Source organism: Gambusia affinis, linkage group LG18, assembly GCF_019740435.1.
Source record: "Gambusia affinis linkage group LG18, SWU_Gaff_1.0, whole genome shotgun sequence".
Taxonomy (NCBI): Eukaryota; Metazoa; Chordata; class Actinopteri; order Cyprinodontiformes; family Poeciliidae; genus Gambusia; species Gambusia affinis.
The window spans coordinates 18,437,901-18,459,564 of NC_057885.1; the positions used below are offsets into that span (position 1 = coordinate 18,437,901).

The 21,664-nt window shown below is 39.0% G+C and overlaps 1 protein-coding gene across 1 annotated transcript; it reads left to right on the forward strand.

Annotated features, from left to right (window-relative positions):
- The first annotated feature begins 807 nt into the window (after nucleotides 1-807).
- dok1b (docking protein 1b) lies at nucleotides 808-19,979 on the forward strand. Its single transcript, XM_044097390.1, has 5 exons — nucleotides 808-1,313; nucleotides 14,059-14,379; nucleotides 15,327-15,417; nucleotides 15,500-15,672; nucleotides 17,187-19,979. The coding sequence occupies exons 1-5, from the start codon at nucleotides 1,257-1,259 to the stop codon at nucleotides 18,510-18,512; spliced, it is 1,968 nt and encodes a 655-aa protein (XP_043953325.1). The 5' UTR covers nucleotides 808-1,256; the 3' UTR covers nucleotides 18,513-19,979.
- The last annotated feature ends 1,685 nt before the right edge of the window (nucleotides 19,980-21,664 follow it).

Genomic DNA, 21,664 nt, shown 5'->3' on the forward strand with positions numbered 1-21,664 from the left:
TTTAGGTGAACGATGAGGTAGGAAAGTGAGCGTGTCAGAGGTGAAATCAAGGAAGAAGTTACACAATAGTGAGGAGGTGGGTGGAGGGAAGCAGAGGAGCGTGCTGTTTCTGCTGCTAAAGGCAGAGAGAAAAGTCAATTCCACGCTATAAGAGGATACCGGATGTAAGCAAAGACTTCAAAATAAGAGTCTATCCCTCTGCTATGCTGTTACAGGTTATTTGGCACCATATTTTACTATTAATTGAAATGATTAATGGAATTAATTGTGATGAATCAATTAATGAAATAATCGATTAATTGTTAAATGGAACTCTCAAAGAGGCCATTTACTGAAAGACCAACATACTGAGAGCAGGAATTAAGCAAAAACTATAACAAAAATATATACACCTTTGCATTAAAGATAAAAACTTTATTTAGAAGTATGAATAACCCATAAGTGCCCGTTTTAGCTGTTAAACTATTAAACACCTTTTGCTATTCATTTATTAATCCAAAATTAAATCAGCAGGACAGCTGTACACTGAATCACTCAAGTAAGAGTAGCAATACTTCATTATAAAATTACTCAGCTAAAAGTAAAGCATAGTAAAAAATACTCCTAAAAGTATTTTTTTCCCCAAAAAGTTACTCAATCAAAGGTCAGTAGTTAACAAACAGACAGCTAAACACAGTAGCACCGGACCAGCAAAATAAAAACAAAGAAAACAAAGTAAATGGGAACAATAGTTTTAACTGCTTTATTTATTTATTTATTTATTTTAAGAAACAGGGTTAAATACAAAAACACTAGACCAGCACCAAAACCAAAGCGCAGATAAAAAAAAGGCTAGCATATCGCGCCAGCACGATTTGCTTTTATTTTGAAAGATCCAAAAGGAAGGGGTTGGTTGTGTTTAAGCTAGCTGTAGGCGCTCTGCCGCTCCATCCTCACTGGCGGAGTGAGAAGAAACAGATAGACGAGCAGCTGACTTTACACGGACAGTACTGAACTTTTCACGGAACCGCTCGGTGTCTTTTGGACCGCTCTCTTTCTGCCCTCACCATGGCATCGCCTCACACTGTCGCATCTTTACAAAACCGCTTTTTAAAACGCCTGAAGGACGGAAGTGAGGAATAAGAGGGAAGTCGCAGTTGTAGATAATTAAACCGACAATATATCTATAAAAAGCGATTTTCTTTGACCAAGTTCAAGTTGAATCGTCATTGTTGTTGATTTCCCTGGAGGAAAGTTGGTCTTAAAAGTGTGGGATCATGGACGCGCATGTTAAAGAGGGACAGCTCTACGTGCAGCATCAAAAGTTTGGGAAGGTGAGAGTTTTATTGTTTACTTATTTACTTCCACTGAGCAAACGACTAATATGTGTGTGGCTGATAATGCAGATCTCTACTGACGCATTAAATGGTTTTATTTCTTAGCAAAACGCTCATTACACACCTAGAAATAACCCAGAACCTCTACGTATTTACACAGAAAATATGAAGATGACATTCACAGTTTTAAACTAATAACATGTTTTTGTTAATAGGTTGGCTGGTCACCGATTTAACCTTGTTATTGTGTTGTGATGCTGAGTAAAAACACTGTGAACACGCATAGGAGGAAAAGGAAAAACCCTTATGCAACGTATTGCAGTTTAATGCAATTTCCTGAGCAGGGAGAAGGCATGAGTTTCACTCAAGATGAGTAAATTATGCTTCATTTTGTCTTTTTTACAATATCAACACAAAAAATTGACTAAACCTCCTTTAATAATGTGTGTTTTTGTCGCTAGAAATATTTTGTAACTATTCAAAAATATCTTAAGTGAAGGAAAAGTGGAGTAGTTTTACTTTCAGCCAGCTGACAAGCAGTGTCCAGCAACAGATGGAATAGGGTTAGTGTTGCTCCAAATGCTCAACTTCAGCACATTCTCTGGCATCCCATTAAAGCAACTTTAAGCTGAGCGAAAAAAAACAACTTATAGATGTAGGTATGCCTTTAAACCATTTACTGGGTCATGCAGGTTCTGTTTTATGACCCAGTTTGGGGTCAAGGTTTAGCAGGCAGACATCTGCTCTCATCACTTCTGCAGACGAATTAATGGCTGACTCAATGGCTGCAAGGCAGCCAGGTCCTCCAATTTTAAACCTTGATATGCCTTCATACCAGTTATTGGACCAAACCGTAGGACATTGGCGTTCAAAGACAGACTTCAACACTCAGTATTCTGCAGGCTCTAGTTCTTACACTGAATCAAATGATGGTCCACTAGCAGAAAACTTAAGAGATCAAACTTATTCTACCAAAAAGCCTGTTGTTATGCGTTTTTACTGAGGTTGAAACAAACTCAACAAACAAATGTCTCCCTTTTTCTGATTTCTTTTTATCTCCTCAGACATTAGGTCAGCACTTCAATAACACATGATCTGCTGTATAACATTTAACAGCCGATATAGGTAGAGTCCACTGTGCTTGTGATGTTGCTCAACGTACCGTAGATGTCCTGCAACTGGCTGTTATTTTGTTACGACTTTATCCGTTGAAGGATTGTTGACCTAAACTATATTTTGATGTTTTCCTTTGCAAGAGCTTATTGCACCCGTTGGAAAGAGGGATAACTGGGCATGTCACAATAACTAATTTTACTGGATGAAAAATTGTCCCAAAGTTTATTGGGATAAATGATAATATTGTTGTTTTGAGGGCATTTTCAAGTAATATAATAGTTATAATGAAATAATAATGCAATCTCAAACATGAGTAAACTTTAAATTCTAATGAACATGTAGCACTGTAAGCGGAAGACAGTTTAAATATTGAAAATAAACAAAACAATAAATACAGAAACTGAAGTCTCTTAAGCAACATTGACCTTCAGTAAAGAGGCTAGTTGAGACAAATGCACCAATTTTTGTTAGAAAGAGAGAAAATAGAAAAACAATCATCATTCGAGTAATTGATTTATTGTTTATCAGGGAAAGCATGTTTTTGTGTTGATTGCGATCATCCGCACGACTTATCAAACTACCTTTGACTCTGAAAGCAGCTCTCTCACACCTTGTTGCAGCCAGCAAACCAACAGAGTGAAACCCCGGTGATAAACACCTCGACTTATATTTGTGCCTTCCTGTTTTTGGCATCCATGCTCCAGTTTAGTCTCTCCGCTAGATAACAACCCTGTCAGACGTTCAGACTTGTGAGACGGTCTTTGTCTGGCCTCGTCTCTCTGTGTCTGGTGGTCATATGACACGAACCGACAAAACATTCTGGCCCCATGCTTCCTGTTCTGAAATCACCACTTCACAATGCATATTCATGCTCCCAAGAAACACTTTCAATGTCTTTTATAGTGTGTTTTCTATAGAAAATGGACACGCATTATTTCTGTGTCTGAGTAAAACAGAAGTTTGCTGAAGGGGGTAGGTGGAGGCTATGAAAAAACGCACGAGTGCTTGCAGAAAAAATAGAACAGGAAGCAGAACCTTGGTTATTCTGAAAGTGTTGAAATTAGTTTGAGGTCTGATGAGGTGAGTTATGCAATCTTCACAACAGTCAGTGGACACACACACATTTATATGTACATCTAGGGCTGATTCCCACGTGTTCTGTTGGAAAATGTGACAGAAAAAGAGCCAGGTTTCTGTTTCAGACTGTTGTGTCTTTTTTTTTTTGTGACGTGGGAAGTTGTGGCACTTGTTGCAGGTCGCCAAGATGCAACAAATAAAGCTCGCAGACACCATGTGCAGACATTCTGGAAGCCAGAGATTGGCCACGATTCTCTTGGAAAAAGAGATTTTAAGTCTAAATGGGGAAGAAAGGTTTAATAAAAAAAACTTAAACAAGGGTTTTTCCTTGACTTGTTTGCTTTTAAAGCAAAAGCACAATATGTGATAGTTGTCGTTTATCATTTACTGCAATACATTTTGATTTATTGTTATATTATTGTTTTTAAATTGGAATTTATTATTTTTACTACTACTGTTTGCTAAGCATATAATAGGATTAAATGCATTTATTCTGTGTTGTTTACTGATACAAATATCACGTCTTTATGCAACTGTTGTCCAAAAGAAGCGTAAAGAAATGCATTACAAATGAAAATGTAATACATTTTCATTTGTACAATGAGGCAGTTTTGAAAAAAGGAGTATTTTTATATAAAGTAACTGCCACCATGATTTTTGATGACATTTTGCGTGAAGAAGCTTATTTACGTGTGACTTTCATTTAATTTCTCATTTATTGGAAACATAGCAATTCCATAATTGTGTTTTTTCAACATTAGCAGAATAGCAACAATTTACACACATTTAATACAGCTAATGCCAAACAGTTAACTAAGAATGGTCACAAATAATGACTTATCCTCACTTTTATTGTTATCTTAATACCACAAAATATCGTGATAAAATATTGTTTTTTTCATGTTTTGTCACATAAAAAAATGTGATGAATATTGTTCATATCGCCTACCTAACTTTGTCAGTTTTTGCCCAAAAAAAACTATTTTAAAAAAATTACAAGTTTTTTCTTTTCAAAAGGTGATTTAGGCACAAGAAAATAATACAAAGTATTGCTTATCCTACATAGGACATTATGTTAGGAAGGTGACAATATTTGACATGGAGAGAATTAGCAACACATTGCTTTGTAAAACTTGTCACACTCTTAGATGTTTTGTGTATTTTATTGAGATTTTGCATAAGTCAACACACAGTGGCACGGAAATGTTAAAAGGGGGAGAAATCTAATTTTCCTTTACTATCTAATCATAAACTTAACCCTAGCGCTTTGTACTCGGCTCTTTCTTTCATGCTGATGCTTCTTAATAAAACTGAATGTAACCAATTTTCCTCAGGAATGACCAAAGGAACAATAAATCTCTAAAATGATGACTGTTTTTAAAGTTGCTGTTGTAATTACAGCCTGTAAACCTGCCAAGCTGTCATCCAGACTCTGGTTCTGGATACAGATCTGAGCTGCAGAGCAAAGTGATTGTTCCCCAGATTTACCACGGAGTATCTGCATCAGCTTTCCTGGCTCTACCGCACGCATGTTAGACGCTGCTTGGACTTGTGTTTTGTTGACTTGCAGCTAGCAGAAGCTTTCAGCGGCCTGCTTGCAGCTGTCGACCAAACACTGGCTGAGATTTTGACTTTATCTCCTTATTGGCAGCAGACAGGTTCAACCGGGATGTTCGTCATGCTTGGCCAGAAATACATTCCCTGAGGCTATGAGATTTATACAACATTAGTTCAGGTTATTGGTTGGGTTTTTACTGTCAGGTCTCCTCCTCTTCTTTTGCCCTCCACCGAGATGCTAATGTCAAACTTTGCAGAAAGAAGCACCAGATCATTTATGGTAATGACTAAGTACCTTTTTGTGGTCAAATAATTATAAGCTGTTATGATTTAGGAAGAAGGATGTCATTTACCTCTAAGCAGAGCCGGCCCAAGGCATGTGCACGTTAAATGCCCTCCAAGAGCACCAAGCTAGCATGGTTTATTTAAAATAGCATAAAATAATACAAACTAAATGCTATTACACATGGAAAATGATTTCTATATTATTTTTTATAGTTGTTGCAGGTTAATCTCTTCCTTTCAGGTTGGACAAATATAAGATGTCAAACTTGCTAAAGCTGCGGTATATAACTTTTATAAAAATATTTTTTGTTGGTATGGGGGCCTCAAATGAAAAGGCTTGGGCCGGCCCTGGGTCTAAGAGACGTTTAGGTGCCGTAAGGGAAGTTTTTCCTCACAGTTTCTGTTTCAGCCTAAAAATGTATGTCCTGCACTAAGCTTTAGAGATGATGAATAAAAATGTGGAGTAATTTAAAGCAAAATGAGACTGTAAAGCAGAATGCCAAACTTTGAGTGTCTGAAAATGGAAAGACTATATGACACAACGGCAAACTTGGCTGGGCAGTCAAGGATTCATCATAGAAAGACCTAAAATGTAGCTCTAGAGGAGCTACAGAAAGCCACAGCTCAGGTGTGAGAATCTTTCCACTATTAGTCCTGCACTCTCTGAATCTCGCCTTGATGCAAGAGTTTCAGAAAAAAAACGTTCAGCGTTGCAAGAAAGTTTTAAAAACTCCCTTCTGTGGTTTACTGTCTACATGCAAAACAACTCAGAAACAGCAGTGGTAACATCATGCTGTGCTTATGCTGGTCAAAGCTAATGGAAAAATATCTTGAGCTAAATGTAGAGCAGCACCCAAAGAAAAACGGTTAGAGGCTGCCAGAGCAACAAAAGAGTGGTACACCACAGTATAGTGTACAATGATGGCCTAGTCAAAGTCCTGACCGAAAACTTGTTGAGCATCTGTGGTAAGACTTGAAAGCCTATTCTCTCAGGCTCTCTACAATTTAACTAAGCGACCCAAAAATATCTGTGAAAGTTCTTTTTATAGGTTAATATTGGATTAGGAATGTTGAACACAACAACACCCACACTTTTCAGATTTTTACCTGCATTGTTTTACTTCCATGTTATTATGCTCTGCTTCCCTGCAAAAAATAAAAATAAAATAAATAAAAAGTTAGCAGTGTTTTTGTAATGAAATGTGAAAAAGTCATAGGGCTGTGATGAATATTTTTTTAAAGTGAAGTTTTGTGCTTATTTTGGTCAAACTATTCAGCACAAACTCAATAAATGAGCCAAGAAAAAGTTAAATATCAACGTTTCCATTTCACAGAGGTTTGTGCCTCGGCTTCAGCTCTCCTAATTAAAACAAATCACTTTTCTTGTTTGTTGTTACTGAAGCTTGTTAATGGAACATCAATTTAAATCTGATATGATGAAATGAGGAAACAAAACACAATATATGGCAACACGTATAGCAGCATACGGGGGGCCAAAAGTGTCAAGTTGATTGTAGTCGTGGGCCACAAAATTATGTTATTTTTAATTTATTAAATGTAATAATTTTTTTTGTCTAAACTGCGTACTCAATATTTGAATGAAACTAAGTAGTTTTATTTCAAATTTGAAAAAAGTTTTGACATTTTTTTCATTTAGATTTCTTTGTTTGAATTCCCAGTCCCAGACTATGAGTCAGTCTTTCTATGAATACTCTTTATTTATTTCACCAAGTTTAATATATTAGTCTGTTTTTGAGTAAAACCTCACAGGATGTTTTTGGTCTTATTTGCTACAAAACAGAATTTTGTGGGTGGGGAAAGTCATTAGAAAAGATGACTATGCTTTCTGTTTCCTTTTTTGGAAAATTGCAAATGATTTAATGTTTTTTGAGTCTTTTTTATAAGACCGGACTTTGAAAAATGTGTATCTGCTTCAGCCGCCTGGACTGGTGAACCAAACTTTATTCAGTTTTTGACACCCCCATGTAAATTGCTCTACATAAAGGCCAGTTTACTGAAGAAAAACGATGAAACAAAAACTGATGCTTATGTACAGGACTGAACAGCAACAAACAGCACGTTCTGGATGATAAAGCGTTTTCTCTGCTTCATTAGATCATCAACACATTTATTTTTATGATCTAATGTTGCCCTATCTCAACTTAAAGGTTAATACGTAAGTTTTTAAGCCACATCTGAACCATAGAATTGCTCCAGTTAGTGCTGTCACATAAATACACATTCATGGTTTTTGTTTTTATCTACTACTCCATGATGTAGCCACACCGTCTATTTAACGGTTATCCAGATTTCCTCTTTAAACACTTAACAACACTGTATTTGAATAGTTCAAACACCAAATATTTCTCAATATGTCTTAGTAAGCACAGTGGAAACTCTTAGCGCTACCACAGAAGCTAATATCTACAGTTTTCCTTATTTCATGTATGTATGTACAGCCAATTAGTGACAAGGAAAATATGGTGCTTCTGGATTGGCTGCTTTGTAAATGCCAGCCAATAGCGAGTCAAGTAGCATTGCACCTGTAGGATATTTCAGTTTCCCAAGCTTAAGTTTTTAAAAATATTTTAGATACGCTGCTGGCTAATTTTCTGTGAGTAATTTGGAGTGACTTTCTGCAGAAAAATGTACCAATGGTTAGGGATGGAAATGCTGCACGGATGTTTAATCCATGTTGATCTGCTGTGGGCATTTGCATTCTCTAAATACAGATTTCTCTCTTCTGCACAAGCAGTTTCTGGTCTTATGTGCCATGAGGTGAAAGGGACACGCAAGACTATTCATGCTGAGAGCGCCTCAGCAGATGATTGTCAAATTGAAACATGTTTTCATTCACTCTGTAGTCAAGGCAGTTTCTCTCCTTTCCCTTCCTCAGAAACCCACTTCACAAACAGCCTCTTTAATCCATCGCTTTTTACCAACCAGATACTGTCCAATAAACTTTCACACTTTCAAATAGGCCCACTGGTTTTCTGCTTTGTGTCTACTCACGCTTAGTTATTCTTTAGAGTGAAAGATAAAGATGATGTTGTGTTTAACCAGAGGGATGTTTTAGTGGCGGTGTCGTTCTGCATGCACGCACAAAGTGATATTCTAATAACAAACGCAGCTCGTACGGGAATGGGTTTCATTATTGTGTATTTTTAGGCAGCCAAGTTGAGCCGTAAATCAATTTGTGGTGTTATTCAGAGCATTGTGGGCCTTTATGTTATTATGAATGTTTTATGAGATGTTCATAAACCACCAAATACACTTTAACAAAAATATAAAGGAAGCCACTCAAGCTTTCCTGCATCTCGCTTGTTTCTGTAAAACTCAACTGGTTGTTGCCACACCAGTGAGGAAGTTTCTCTCCGTCTCTCTGCCATGATCTTTTTTGCATAATTTCCACTCAGTGCAATGCTCTGTTACCTTATATGGACCAGCTGTTTCACACACACTTTAGGACCACGTTGCAACACGGCTCAGAACGTCACGCCTCGTACGAGAAAACTGTTGCGTGAAAGCAACTCCAGATGGTCCGCGCTCAACAGCACGGACAGATGGACGTATTTACACATTAGCATTTTTCTGAAGCCGCACCTGGATGCAGAAGAAGGAAGCAGAGAGAATCCTGGGTAATCACCATCCCACATATATCCTGTCCTCTCCGGCAGTTATCTATGAGGCCTCAGTGCGTGTATGCATATGAGATTAATAAAAGATGTGCCCACCTACACAACGACAGATATTGTTCTGGTTAATTATAAATGTCACAAGTAGCATATTTACGTCAAGGATCTTCAAAGCCTGCAGACAAAAACGAAAACTTATCTGTGAAGGTGAAAATCAGACAACATATCCAAACTATTTGCCATGTGGGAAAAAATTGTCAAGTTAAAAGTAGGGCTGAGACAATTAATTCAATTCTTATTCGTGATTAAACCAGTTAATCACGAATAATCGAATTAAACATGATTAATTGATTATTTAAATAATCTTCAACTAATTTCGTAGTTGATTAATAGTTAACTGGAGTACACAGTCTTGTTTTTGCTGATAAACCAACACATTCAGAGCAGTAACTATGCCAAAGCTGCTCAAAATAAATATACATTTTTCATTTAGAATAAAAAACTTTTGTCTGTAAATATGCTAAAGCCAAACCTCTTCAAGTGACATACTTTTAACGCACCTGGGTCAAATTCACTATAGGAATGGGTTCTAATTTAATTATTATATTTTTTCATTACATATTTATTTGCATATTTTAATGAATTTCTAACATGGTATAAAAAGCCTTAAAAATGCTTGATCTGATAATTGATTAATCTTTAGAGTTATTGATATAACAATATTTTAATAAAGTCAAGATGTCTTATTTGTGAAGAAAAGGGAGCTGTAAATCATACCTGGAAACATAAACACCTGCAAATTTGTCTGGTTTAAAACAAAATCAAACAAAATTGACCATATTTTAAAAACTCCTGCTTTATTTAACCAAGTTTACTACCAAAACCAAAAGAAAACGTCACTAGATGTTTGTGGTCCGATTTACTAAGTGGTGTATTAAAAGCAGGTAAAGATGGTTGATTAAACAATCAATACTTTATGCTTTACCTTCAATTCTTATACGTTATTTTTAACCTCCAGCTGGAAAAGCTAATGTGTGCTGTTTTTGTTTGCTGGTCAAAGGCCACCAGAAATCATTTCGAGGGCGTTACATGGCCCCTGCGCCTCTCTTTGGACACCACCTCTGAGTTGGAGTGAAGCTCTGTCAGGCAGAAGCCACACATTGTTTTAGTAGATCAGAAAGTTTCATCTGGTGAAAGTTCATAAGTATTAAAATAAAACCAGAGCATCAGATTAATAAAGTTGTACGATATTAGCCTGAGATCAAGTGTTTCATTGCCAACACCCTGTGGCTATAGTTGTACCTGGACCTTCATGCAAATAGCGTAATTCTGTAATTAGACCGACTCACATGATGCTTATTTTCATGCTATGAATGATAGTGAAGAGATGACCGCTTTGAAGAGTTCATCTAACACCAGAACCTGCTGTCAGGATGTAAATATTCACCTTTAACTCAGTCTCTCTTAAGACTTTGCTCCTTTTTATTCTAACTTTCTGTTGGGTTATTACTACACGGTCTTATAAAAGGTCTCTAGAATCATTTTATCTCTAGACATTTCCTGCATGATTTAATTGGGTATTTTTACGCATGTTAGCATGGAAATTACAACACAAGAAAAAAGCCATAACGGAAATATTTTAAACACGTGGCTCAGTAGCTTGTAGAACCTCCTCTGGCTAAAATAATCTAATGTAGTTGTTTTCTGTGTAACTTAATCAGCCTCTGGAATGTGTTTTTGTATACTTAAGGTGAGACATAATTTTAGAAACTCGTAAAGTTTCTAATGGCGTGTCCAAATTTGAGTGCTGCTTCCTGCAAAGGCTCCATTTGAAGGCCGATTGCAAATTTAAAAGCTCCTCAAAAGGATTTGAAGGACGGGTCGGGGAGATTTTTGCTCTAGTAACAATGGCCGACGAAGTGGGAGATGGAGCAAATAACTATAATTTCCATTCTTATTAATATTTTTTGAAGGGCAATATTGTTTACAGAAACGTAATAATACATTTTATTGATGGTTTCAGTTGTGTGCAGTTTTTATTTCTGTTTAATTTACAGTTTTTGGTTGCTGTGTTTTATTTTGGATATTTAAATCATCTGCCAGTTCCAGTGTCACGGGTTCTTTACAAAGTTAAAGTTTATCAGTCGTGGTGAGGGCGAACCTACATTATTATGCCGCTATGAATATTTTACTAGAAACAACATCATAATTTATCACAATAAGTACTACGTCAACCTGAAACCGGCCCAAAAGTACAGGCTCCATTGATGACGAGTACAGCACTGTACGAGCAGCTAGTAACAGCATTGTTTACACTACTTCCTCTTTATCCAACTCATTTAACCAACACTCGATGTATTGGATAAAGCCGTTGTTTTTTTAATCTTTTTTTGTCTTTTCTTGTATCAACCAGCAAAATTTGTTTTGCGACAGGCCTAGACGTACGCAGAGCTACGTCGAGGTTCTGGGTGGGAATAAATCTGAAGTCTAGTCTGCCAATTTCACACCAGCTCACTTCTATTTCTTTTTAACTTTGCTTCTAGCCGACATCTTGACAGAAAAGTGTAAATAACTAGTCTTGATATCTAGACTAGACCGTTTTCTCACAGTATTTTAGTTCAGTTACATATATGGCTGTAATCACCCAGAATAAACAGCCCTTTGAGACACAATGAAGGTCAGAAGCGTTTTTACGAGGCCTTTTAGTTAGCTATTATCAGACAGTTGAGAAAAGGGAACGTCCCTCTGATTGGAGCTCATATGAGGATCTGCAGCTGTTTTACATTTTGTTCTCTTTTAGCTGGATTTTCCCAGCTGGTCAAAAGGTTATAAAAAAAAACCCACTGACCTTCCTCTCACAAGCTCCTCTCTCTCTCTCTTTCTCTGACTGTCATCCTGCTGCGTTAGTAACTGTAGGGGCAAACCTGAACTCTGTGACTAATGTAGGCAGTAAAGCACAGCCTGTTGGAACTGCAAACTGCTGCTAGACTAAGAAGGGTTTTTCCCAAAATCCATGTTATTCATTTTAGCTGCTGTGTCATACCTCTATACCATAATGATATGTATATCAGTGTGATGCTTTGTCTTTGTGGCTATTGTTGGCGCTAAACACGTGCAAACAAACTCCTGCCACCTGCGTTATTGTTCAGGGTTGAGTGTCTTGTTGTTTGTCCCCTCGGAGGAAGTGATCGTTGTTAGCTGTTGTTTCCTCAGGATGAAAAAGATAAAGCTTTCAGCTGGTTTTGACTGTGGCGTGTTTTTAACTCGTTCAGGAGCTACTGAGCTTGTAAAACCCAAGAACTGGACCTGTCCCCATAAAGAAAGGCTTGGTAGTAACAATATAGTCCAAAGAGCCATTTTAGCTTCACTGCATCAGTTGATCATTTGAAGAAAGACAATAATGTTTGACGATGAAGCATAAGCTTTAGCTTCAGTCTATTCCTGTTTTGGTAAACTATGGGTTTGTAAAGTAGTAGTTTGTTTCTGTTTTCTGTGTGTAATGTTGATAATTTACCAAAATAAAGTGGAACTGAACTGAACTGAATATCTACAGTAGGAAATTTTGCTGTCATTTTTAAAGAATCACCATTTTATTTCTATTAGCCAGCTTTAAAAGAGAGAAAAACAGAACTGGGAAAATGAAGATGAAAGATACATTTTCTTTTATGGGTTATAAACAAAACCCCCCACAGAACTAATAAAAGGAAAAATATATCTAAATGTTAATCATATTTTTTAGGACTGGGCAATATGGCTGAAAAACTTATCACAATATAAGGATTTCATATCAGTCGATATTGATAATTATTGATTAGGTTTTTGGTTTAAATATCTGAAATACTGCCAATCTGATGGTGTGACCTATCCTGTTTTATCCACAGTTTCCTCTTGAACTCATTTTATGTTTTCATTTTTAAGCATTTTTGAGGCACCTGACACTGCTGCTGCAACAGGTTGTTGCTAGGTAACCAAAGAGCGAGTGAGTTGCTAGGTAACCAGGGTGAGTGGGTTAGTTGATGGCACCAACCTGGCTGTAAAAGGTTGAATAGCTAAAAAGCCTTTCTGCCTACATCCCCCAGAATGCTATGCGGTTCTGGATCAGTGTTCAGTGACATTATTTAATGTTGTAGCTAATATATTTTCTATTCATATTGACATAAATGTCGTTATGATTTCCAGCTGGTTTAAACTTCCAGATTAAAGCCAGTTTTGATTTTTAGTAGGTGAATTGCTGAGTGCAGAATGACTAATTCTGAGAGTGGTCTCTGTCTGCTGATTCGAACAACTGTTAACGTGCAAAAAGAAATGCCAAGTTACATCAGATATATCACCACATGCCTCCTACATTAAGCCTCAGGCAGCAAACGAAAGACCCACTTATCACTCAGACCGATATGTTCAGATTAAACTGAAGTGTTCCCCCATTGTTTGTGGTCTGTTCTATATTATTTCGCCCACCCGTTATCTCTGAGTGAAGAAAACTCCTGACTCTACCTCTGTTCACATCCTCAGAGTTTTTACAGTGTGATCTGTAAGTTTCAGTTTTGGTTTAAAGTAACCCAGCTTGCACAAAGCACTGGTTTTCCATTGTTTGGGCAGAGGAAGCAAAAAATGAAGTTTTGTGTTGTATCAGCATTTACAGATAAAAAAAAAAAGTCAGTTGTAGAGAAAAAGTGCTGGACTGTTTTTACCATAAAGACTAATGATATCTTGCTGCATTTTGAATTTCGGTTTTTCACAGGTGGTTGTGGTTTACTAATTCTCACAAATACTAAAGGTTCACGGCCCTATTTTTTGTTGACTTCAAATTGAAATATCTTTTGCAACTTATTTTGGTTTGGTGACTGTTAATGCCACATAATAAAAAAAAAAATTGACCCCGATCAAACAAAACTATCTGAGTGACTTCCTGATGGCAGATAACATTTCTTGGAGTTATACCCTTCCATACACCAGATCACTGGTACATTTTAGAGAATGACTGAAGTCCAACAGTGCCTCCTTCTCTTTTGACACCTGGCATTGTTTAAATACTTTCTTCATTGAGTCCTTATTTGTTTTCCACCCATCAGAAATGGAAGAAAAACTGGTTCGTCCTCTACCCTGCCAGCCAAAACGGCATCGCCCGCCTCGAGTTCTTCGACTCTCCATCAGGTGGAGGAGGGTCCGGCGGGAGCTCGGTCAGCGGCTCCAACGAGAAAACTAGGAAGCTGGACAAGAAGATCATCCGACTGTCGGAGTGCATCTCCATTCTGCCTGCCCTGACCGAGAGCTGCCCCAAAGACAACATGGCGGCTTTCTGCGTGGAAACAAATGACAAGACGCATGTGTTTGCGGCAGAGAAGAACAATGCGAAGGACTGGATGGACACCATGTGTGACATTGCTTTTCAGGTATTTTTGCCATTCTGCTCTCACCTTTTGTTGAAAACAGGATGACCAGTTCACTCATTTGGTTGCTAAAGGAAATAGTGTGTGCACCGAGTGACTAAGACATAGGTGGAAATGTTTTTTAGGACTTCCTTTGCATGTTTCTGCTCTGTTTGATATCTCTTGTTCTCTAGTCTCTGAGGCTTACTGTGATCAAACACAGACAGAAAATTAATTTAATAGGAACTACTGAAAATTCTTATTGGTTGTGTTGCCCACACTTACAGTGTTTTCCAACCAATGTAATATTGGTTTGGGACCAATATGACATCTTCAACTGGCCCGGTTTGCTTTCTGTTCGAAACGGTCCAAACTCTTTGGAAAAGCCTGTTGCCTCTCTTCTTGGCTTCGCCAAGAACCACTGAAGGAACCGACACAAAAGCCTTTGAAGAAGACGTGAGCTCAACTTCCTTCTTCACAAAATGTAAACAAAAATGGAGTGTTGTCAGATTTTAGCGGTTGTCGGATTTCTCTTTGGTCGGATTTCTCTTTGGTCTTTGGTAAAAGACCACAAGTTACTTCTCCCACCAGCGCTAAATTCGTATGTTTTGTTTTGGTTGTATTGATCCAGAATACCCTGCGCTGTAGTCTGCTTCCTGCTTTTAGAGCATTCAAACCGCACCAGAGTTCACTTCAAGTAAACCAAGATCTAAGCTTTTAGGTGGAGTTTCAGTTTGCTTTTTTGATTTGATTAGAGTTCACACCTCCCCAAATGAACCAAACTTTCTAGGCAAACGACAGTGGCCTACGCAGGGCTGGTGTAGAGGAATCCTTATTGTCCAAGTGGCTATCATTGGCATATTTTCATACACACTGTGGAGTAAAGAAGATGAAGTAAACAGCTTACTCTTTCATGGGAATGTGGAGTAATAAGATAACTAACGTGATGTTTTCTCTCTGGTTGCATACAGGGGGGGACCGGCAGCAGCCTAACAGACTGTAATGGAGGACCCCAGGACCTGCAGATGTCTGAGAACCTCATCTACTACTCCAGGGAGGAGGGTAAGGACGTTGATCAATTTAGTCTTACGACTTTTGGTTGGAAACTCCAGCACGATCCCTAATGGACCTTATCGCTTGACAGTGAATGAGTTCTGGGTGACAGTTCAACGCACCGATGCATCTGAACGATGCGGGCTCGCAGGAAGCTACTGGCTGAAAGCAGAAAACGAAGCGCTGCTTATAAAGGAGCCCAAGACAAAAAGGAACATCCTGGTGTGGCCCTACAAGCTCCTGAGAAGATATGGCAGGGACCGGGTGAGTGCCTCACCAAACAAACTGAACAAAACAAACAAAAAAGTCAGAAAACTTTTAGAGGAAGCTTGTTGGCTGCAGCAGTGATCATAAGGAGGAAGCATAAATAGCACAGATGTGGTCAGATTATATTTAGCACTCCCGTTTGTGGTCATTTTTTGTCTCACATTGTTTTAAGATAGAGTATGTGATCTAAAACTGACAGATGACCTTTAAAGCTGGTTGTTTGTTTTTGTCTGCACAAAGTTTTTATTTGTTGTCTGTTTATAACAAGTGTGTCTTGACTGATTAGAACTTTGAACAGGTTTGACCTGCCGATACCAATTTTAGCCAATTGGTAGTTGACTTTAAGAGTTGCATTATGGGAAAGTTTTAAAGCCTTCTTACTGTGGGCAACCAGTAATTATTTATATCAGTAGCAGACGTGATGCTACACCATGTGCATGAGATGTCAGTATCTTATATTAATGACCAGCATGATTATGTTTATAAAAACAGCAGTGTCAATGTGTATATTGAGAGTAGTGATCCTCATGGTTCAGATTTGCCCCTATTTCATCAAACCTAATTCACATGCATTCTCACCTGAGGAGGGCATCAGTTCATTTAAGTCAGATATATGGAGGACAGGAAATGCCAAAAACATGGAGGACAGTAACTGTTTCCATTGCAAATATGGCAAAACTTTGTCAGTATTCCACTAATGTCAGAAGACATGATTTCACAATTCTATTTAATGAGAAACTCAGTTAAAATCACATGACTAAGTTTGTTTGAAGGATCAAACATCAACTTTGTTGAACTCCATTAAGCCTCTTTGTTATCTGATGAAAGTCTTGCTTTCTCTCGCTTTTCTGCAGTCTTAAGAAACTTCAGATATCTCCTTGACCCATTGTTTTCTTTTTAAGAGCTTGCTACGTCTGTTCTTCCTCTGACTTCATTGTTAAACACCTGATACTCTTTGGATTTAAAGTTTAGCCTCTATATAGCAACAATTGGTGTGTGGAAAATGAGCCGTTTCAAAAACTTCCCGATTGTTAAGTCACAATCAGCACCATGGCGTTGCTTAGCAACCCCAGAGGAGCTCCAGCACACTCGATAAGCTGGTTTTACTGCTGTAAAAACTGTACAGTGGCTGCTGGATAAGAGAACTGCTTTGTTGTTGACTTACCAACTATAATATTGCTCTAATATTGTTGTTTGTGCAGGAGGCTCCACTTCTGCTTGTCATGTTTTGCTGCAACAAAAATAATTGACCCCTGAAATAATTGAAAGAAAATAAATAATAAATATAATTGACGCATCTGTTTTGCAGCCATTTTTACATGAGTTCATTGAGTTCGACATTGTGTTAGGGGGTGTGGTCAGCAGCAGCTTATTTGGATTTAAAGTGACAAGACGCCCTAAAACAGTTGATTTTGAAAGAAGCTCAAAAGCTAAAATCTTGTTATCTAAGAATGATTTTGTGCAAAAAATGCATAATAAATCTGACTTAATTTCGTCTTTTCTTTCCCCAGGTGATGTTTTCTTTTGAAGCGGGACGCCGCTGCGACTCCGGTCCTGGCAACTTTACCTTCGAGACAAAACAAGGCAATGAGATCTTCACACTGGTTGACTTGGCCATCCAGTCTCAGAAGGCCCAGGCCGAGGAGCGCCACCTCAGCGGACCCCAAAGTTTAGACCCCGACTGCCCTTTGTCCCTCCAGTACATTCGGAGCGGCGTTCCCGGCTTGGCGACGGGAAGCGGGGACAGCAGTAGCTGCAGCAGTCGGGAAGCGGACGGCGATTCCGGCGGCAGCAAGCCGGGCTCGGCTGACGGAGTGCTTGGGAAGAGGGAGGGCGGAGACGGTGTCGGAAGAGGGCAGGGAGGACACAAAGGGAGGAGCTTACCAGAACCCCCAGCTCCCAGAGGACTGGCAGGGAAAACTGTAGCCCCGCTGGATGAACAGACAAGTCTCTATTCTGAGCCAGCAGACTCGGTGCGACTGCTTGTTCCCAGTTGTGACGGCCTTTACTCAGACCCAGTGGACACCATCAAAGGTCAGAACCAAACCTCGCCGCCGGTGCCAATGCCACGCCTTCGACCTGTTGGTGACGACTCCTGCGGAGGGGATCATCACCACACGGGAAGCAACCAAAAGAAAGTTCCCGACTTGTATTCGCATTTGTACGACCAGATCGGCGTGGACCTGAGCCAGAAGACGGGCGCACTGAGTCTGAACGGGTCGGCTGGAGGAGGAAGAAGCGCCGGTAAGGGGGTGATTAGCAGCAAAAGACCCCCAGGAGGTCATGGGGAAGGGGCTTCACCCCCTCCTGCGCCCTCTGCGGACCACATATATGACGAGCCAGAAGGCTGCGCCAAAGGAAGCAGCAGCCTTCCCGTAAGCCTTGGGATGACCGTTTATGACGAGGCCCGGTTGGAGCCTCAGAGGCGACAGGAAGAGGTCAGGCCTCCACCAGGACTGGACGTCACTTACAGCATCGCCTCCCACGGGAAGGCGACGGAGCTGCAGAAACACTCTCCAAAGCTGCTGGGCGTAAGTCGCGGAACGCCGCAACCTCCGACGCCAAAGTTTCCCAAACCCGCCACCGCTCCAAAGCCCAGCAAGAGCGCTTTCGCTCGGAAGGAGCCGGTGCCTCTTCCAGCTGGGAAACACGGCGTTTCCGGTAGCAACGTAAACAACAACAACAACAGCATGTGGAGCTCCAGCGGAGGCGGGAAGGAGCTGTACAGCAGAGTGTTGAAACAGAAGCCTCCTCCATCCGCTGTGTGGTGTGATAAGAACCACCAGGCTCCGCTCAGGGCACCTGATATAATTTATGACAACTTGGGAGACATTTGACCGCTCCTGTAAAACGCGGACCAAAAACAAATCTTTACTCTCTCTTGCTGAAAAACGGAGAGAAGCTTCAGAGTAGAACGCTGCGCGGCTGCCTCGGGATTTTCTCGTCTCACATTGGTTCCGTCCGCGCGGACTGCAACAATTATCTGAGACGGTCAGCTGGTTCGGAGGAGATTAGCTCACAACTATGAGAAAGCCACATTACGGGTGCGATTTGAAATGTAGCGTGCAGTGATCGCTGGGCCACCCTGTGTGCGTGTCTTAGAGAGGGAGAGTGTTTGCATGGGCAAAGCCATAATTGGCATACCAAGCCACAGTGCGGCCGGAGCCAGCCACTTCACTGGAACACACACACACACAAACACACACAACCCGAATGGATTTGTCTTCACTTTAACAAGCTGAGAGAAGGAAAGCGGCCTGGTTCCTCTTTTCCTACAAACTCCTGCTGTGCTTATGAAAAAGACAGACATATTTTTGCACTGCGTCTCTTCTGTGTTTAATGTGAAACAGAATGTGATGGTCAGGAGTCGATCTTCGACTCCAACGAAAGGAAAGCTCTTTGTTATTTTTTCTGGACTCCCCCAATGGATCGGGGGAATAAAAACAGGACGGATTCGGGCTTTGGAAACACAAAATGGGTCAGAATCTCTCTGCATGTTTTGTTGGTTGGATTTTAATCCGAACCCAGTAATGAAAAGCAAAACAAAAAGCAATTGGGTTATAATATAAAATATTAAATGGAATTGCAAGCATTTTAAACCATATTTAAAATGATAAAAACTTAAAATCATTGAGATGAGTTGACCACTGCCTTACTTTCTTATATTTTGAAATTTTGACATCACTGGCCATACATGGTATTTTTGACTGTTTTCAACATCAATCTCACATGCAATACATTTATTTATTCTTCTTTTTGACTATCCTTTGTCTAAATGTTAAAGAATGTGTTTATTTTATATACTCTTGTTTATCCGTATTTGTTTCATGTTGGAAAATAATCAGGGGATTTTCAGAATTTTAAATATGTGTTTTCATATTAATTGTAGTAAATAACAAAAATAACCAGCAAAAAAAACCCAAAACCCCTCCACACCTTGGGCTCGAGAAATATATGACTTACATTAATGTTGCACGTGTAAAGTAATGGGCAGTATTTGCGACATGCGCTAAAATGTTTTTAAAATATGTATCACAGTCTAAACCCATAAAAACATTCAGTTTGAGTTTAACTTACCTTCATTTAAGGACCACCACAGTTAAAATCTTCAGATTCCCTCTAAAAATACCTAATTTAGTTGTTCGAACACCAAATATGCCTTAATATGCTTCAAGTGGAAACCGTCTTATTACTGCTGCAGATGCTAACGTCTACTGTCTTCCTTATTTCCACTCTTTGAGCAACAACCAATCAGCATGAAGGAAAATGAATGAAGCTTCTTTATTGGCTGCTTTTGAAGCCAGCCAATAGCGTGTCAGGTAGCATTGAGTCTGACTATTTCAGCCTCCCAGCTGCACTTTATTTTTCCATATTTTAAGAAAATAAGTCTACAAATGGACGAGTTTTCGGTGAGTAATTTTGAGTCACCTTTCACAAAAGATCTGCAAATACTGAACTGTGAATCATCGATGGTGCACAGAGGAAAAATTTAACATTTTTAATATATTATCAATATTAAACAGATGAAATTATGGGTAAAAAGAAGCAATAAATTGGCCTGTTTTTCATATCCTGACACTCTCCACTCCATAACCTGATCTAGTAAAACATGTGCATCACTCGGTGACGTCACTCGCCATTTAGGGAAGACGTTGGTTTTCATTTGTTTATTTTCCCAACAAGTTCATGAAGCAATAATAATAATTTAAAAAATGCTACAAAAGAATTTAAAAAAGATACATTTTATTGTCCAGATTTTATATTTTTGTGTCCATCTGAATTTTTTTTTTCTGAAATAAAATATACAGAACAACAGAAAATGCACTGTCTTGAAATATATGTATATAAATTTTACTATTTTAAAACATGAAAAAAACATTATATATTTTTATACTATAAAAACCTAAACAGAATAACATTTTTGCTTGCTTTTAGACCTCAAATTTCAATCAAGTATTTTTTTTATTTAGTAAAATATGAAATATCCACTTTTTTTTTTTTTTTTTTTTTTTAATGGTGAGATAATCCAATTACCAAAACATGCATGGACCCAACAGCAACTTTCTGCACAAGAATCCTGAATGTGTCTGTCGATAGATTAGATGAACTGAATATGAAACTAATCAGTCCCCGGTAATGTGTCGGTCTGTGTGTATACGTGTCACAAACAGCTGTGCTGTCTGGAAATGTATCTGATAATAAAAGTGTCTCTAAATGTTTCTTTTCTCTAAACGGAGTTATTAAACTGGTCATAATTTCTTCCCCTCGGTGTTCTGGTCCAATCAGAATCTGTTATTCGTGTTAAAAAGGACTTTTCTGTGATGGAGCGACCGGGACAGTGAAAACAGTCTGACCTCATCCTTCACTTCTCTTCCTCTGCTCTGTTTTTGTTGTTTCAGTCTGTTTCCAACCACTTAATCACACCGTAAAAACGTAGCCTCCAAAAAAAGAAGGAAAAAAGACCCAAACAAAGACGTTCTTTCTTACTTTTCTTCCTTCCTTCTCTGCCTCTAATTGTGTTGTTTGGTTGCTGAGGCGACAGATAATGGTGGCTGGTTTGTGTCGGACCTGCTGTGCATCTTAACTGCAGAGTGACACCGTTAAGAAGACGAAGATGAAGGAAAACAAAGTTTTAGATTCCTGATTTAATGAGATGAATGCTGTCTGGATGGATGAACCTGTCTGTGTCGTCTTGGCTCACTAACAGGTACAGGCTGTCCCACTTACTGCCCTCTCTCTCTCTCTCTTTTTATTTCTGCCCTTTTTCTTTCCCTTACCTGCTGCTAGAGTACTTCCAGCTCCGGAAAAGTAACTGATTACATCTCTGCTTCTCTCAGACAGAGAGAGGGAAGAAAAACAGAAAGCAAAAAGAGCTTCTGTTTTTCTCATTAAACTATCTTTGAACTCATCAAGGGAGGAAAAAGGAGCGTTGGGTAAAGAGGACTGTGTGCATTTTTTTTCTTCTTTCATTTGCGTCAACACTTCCTCT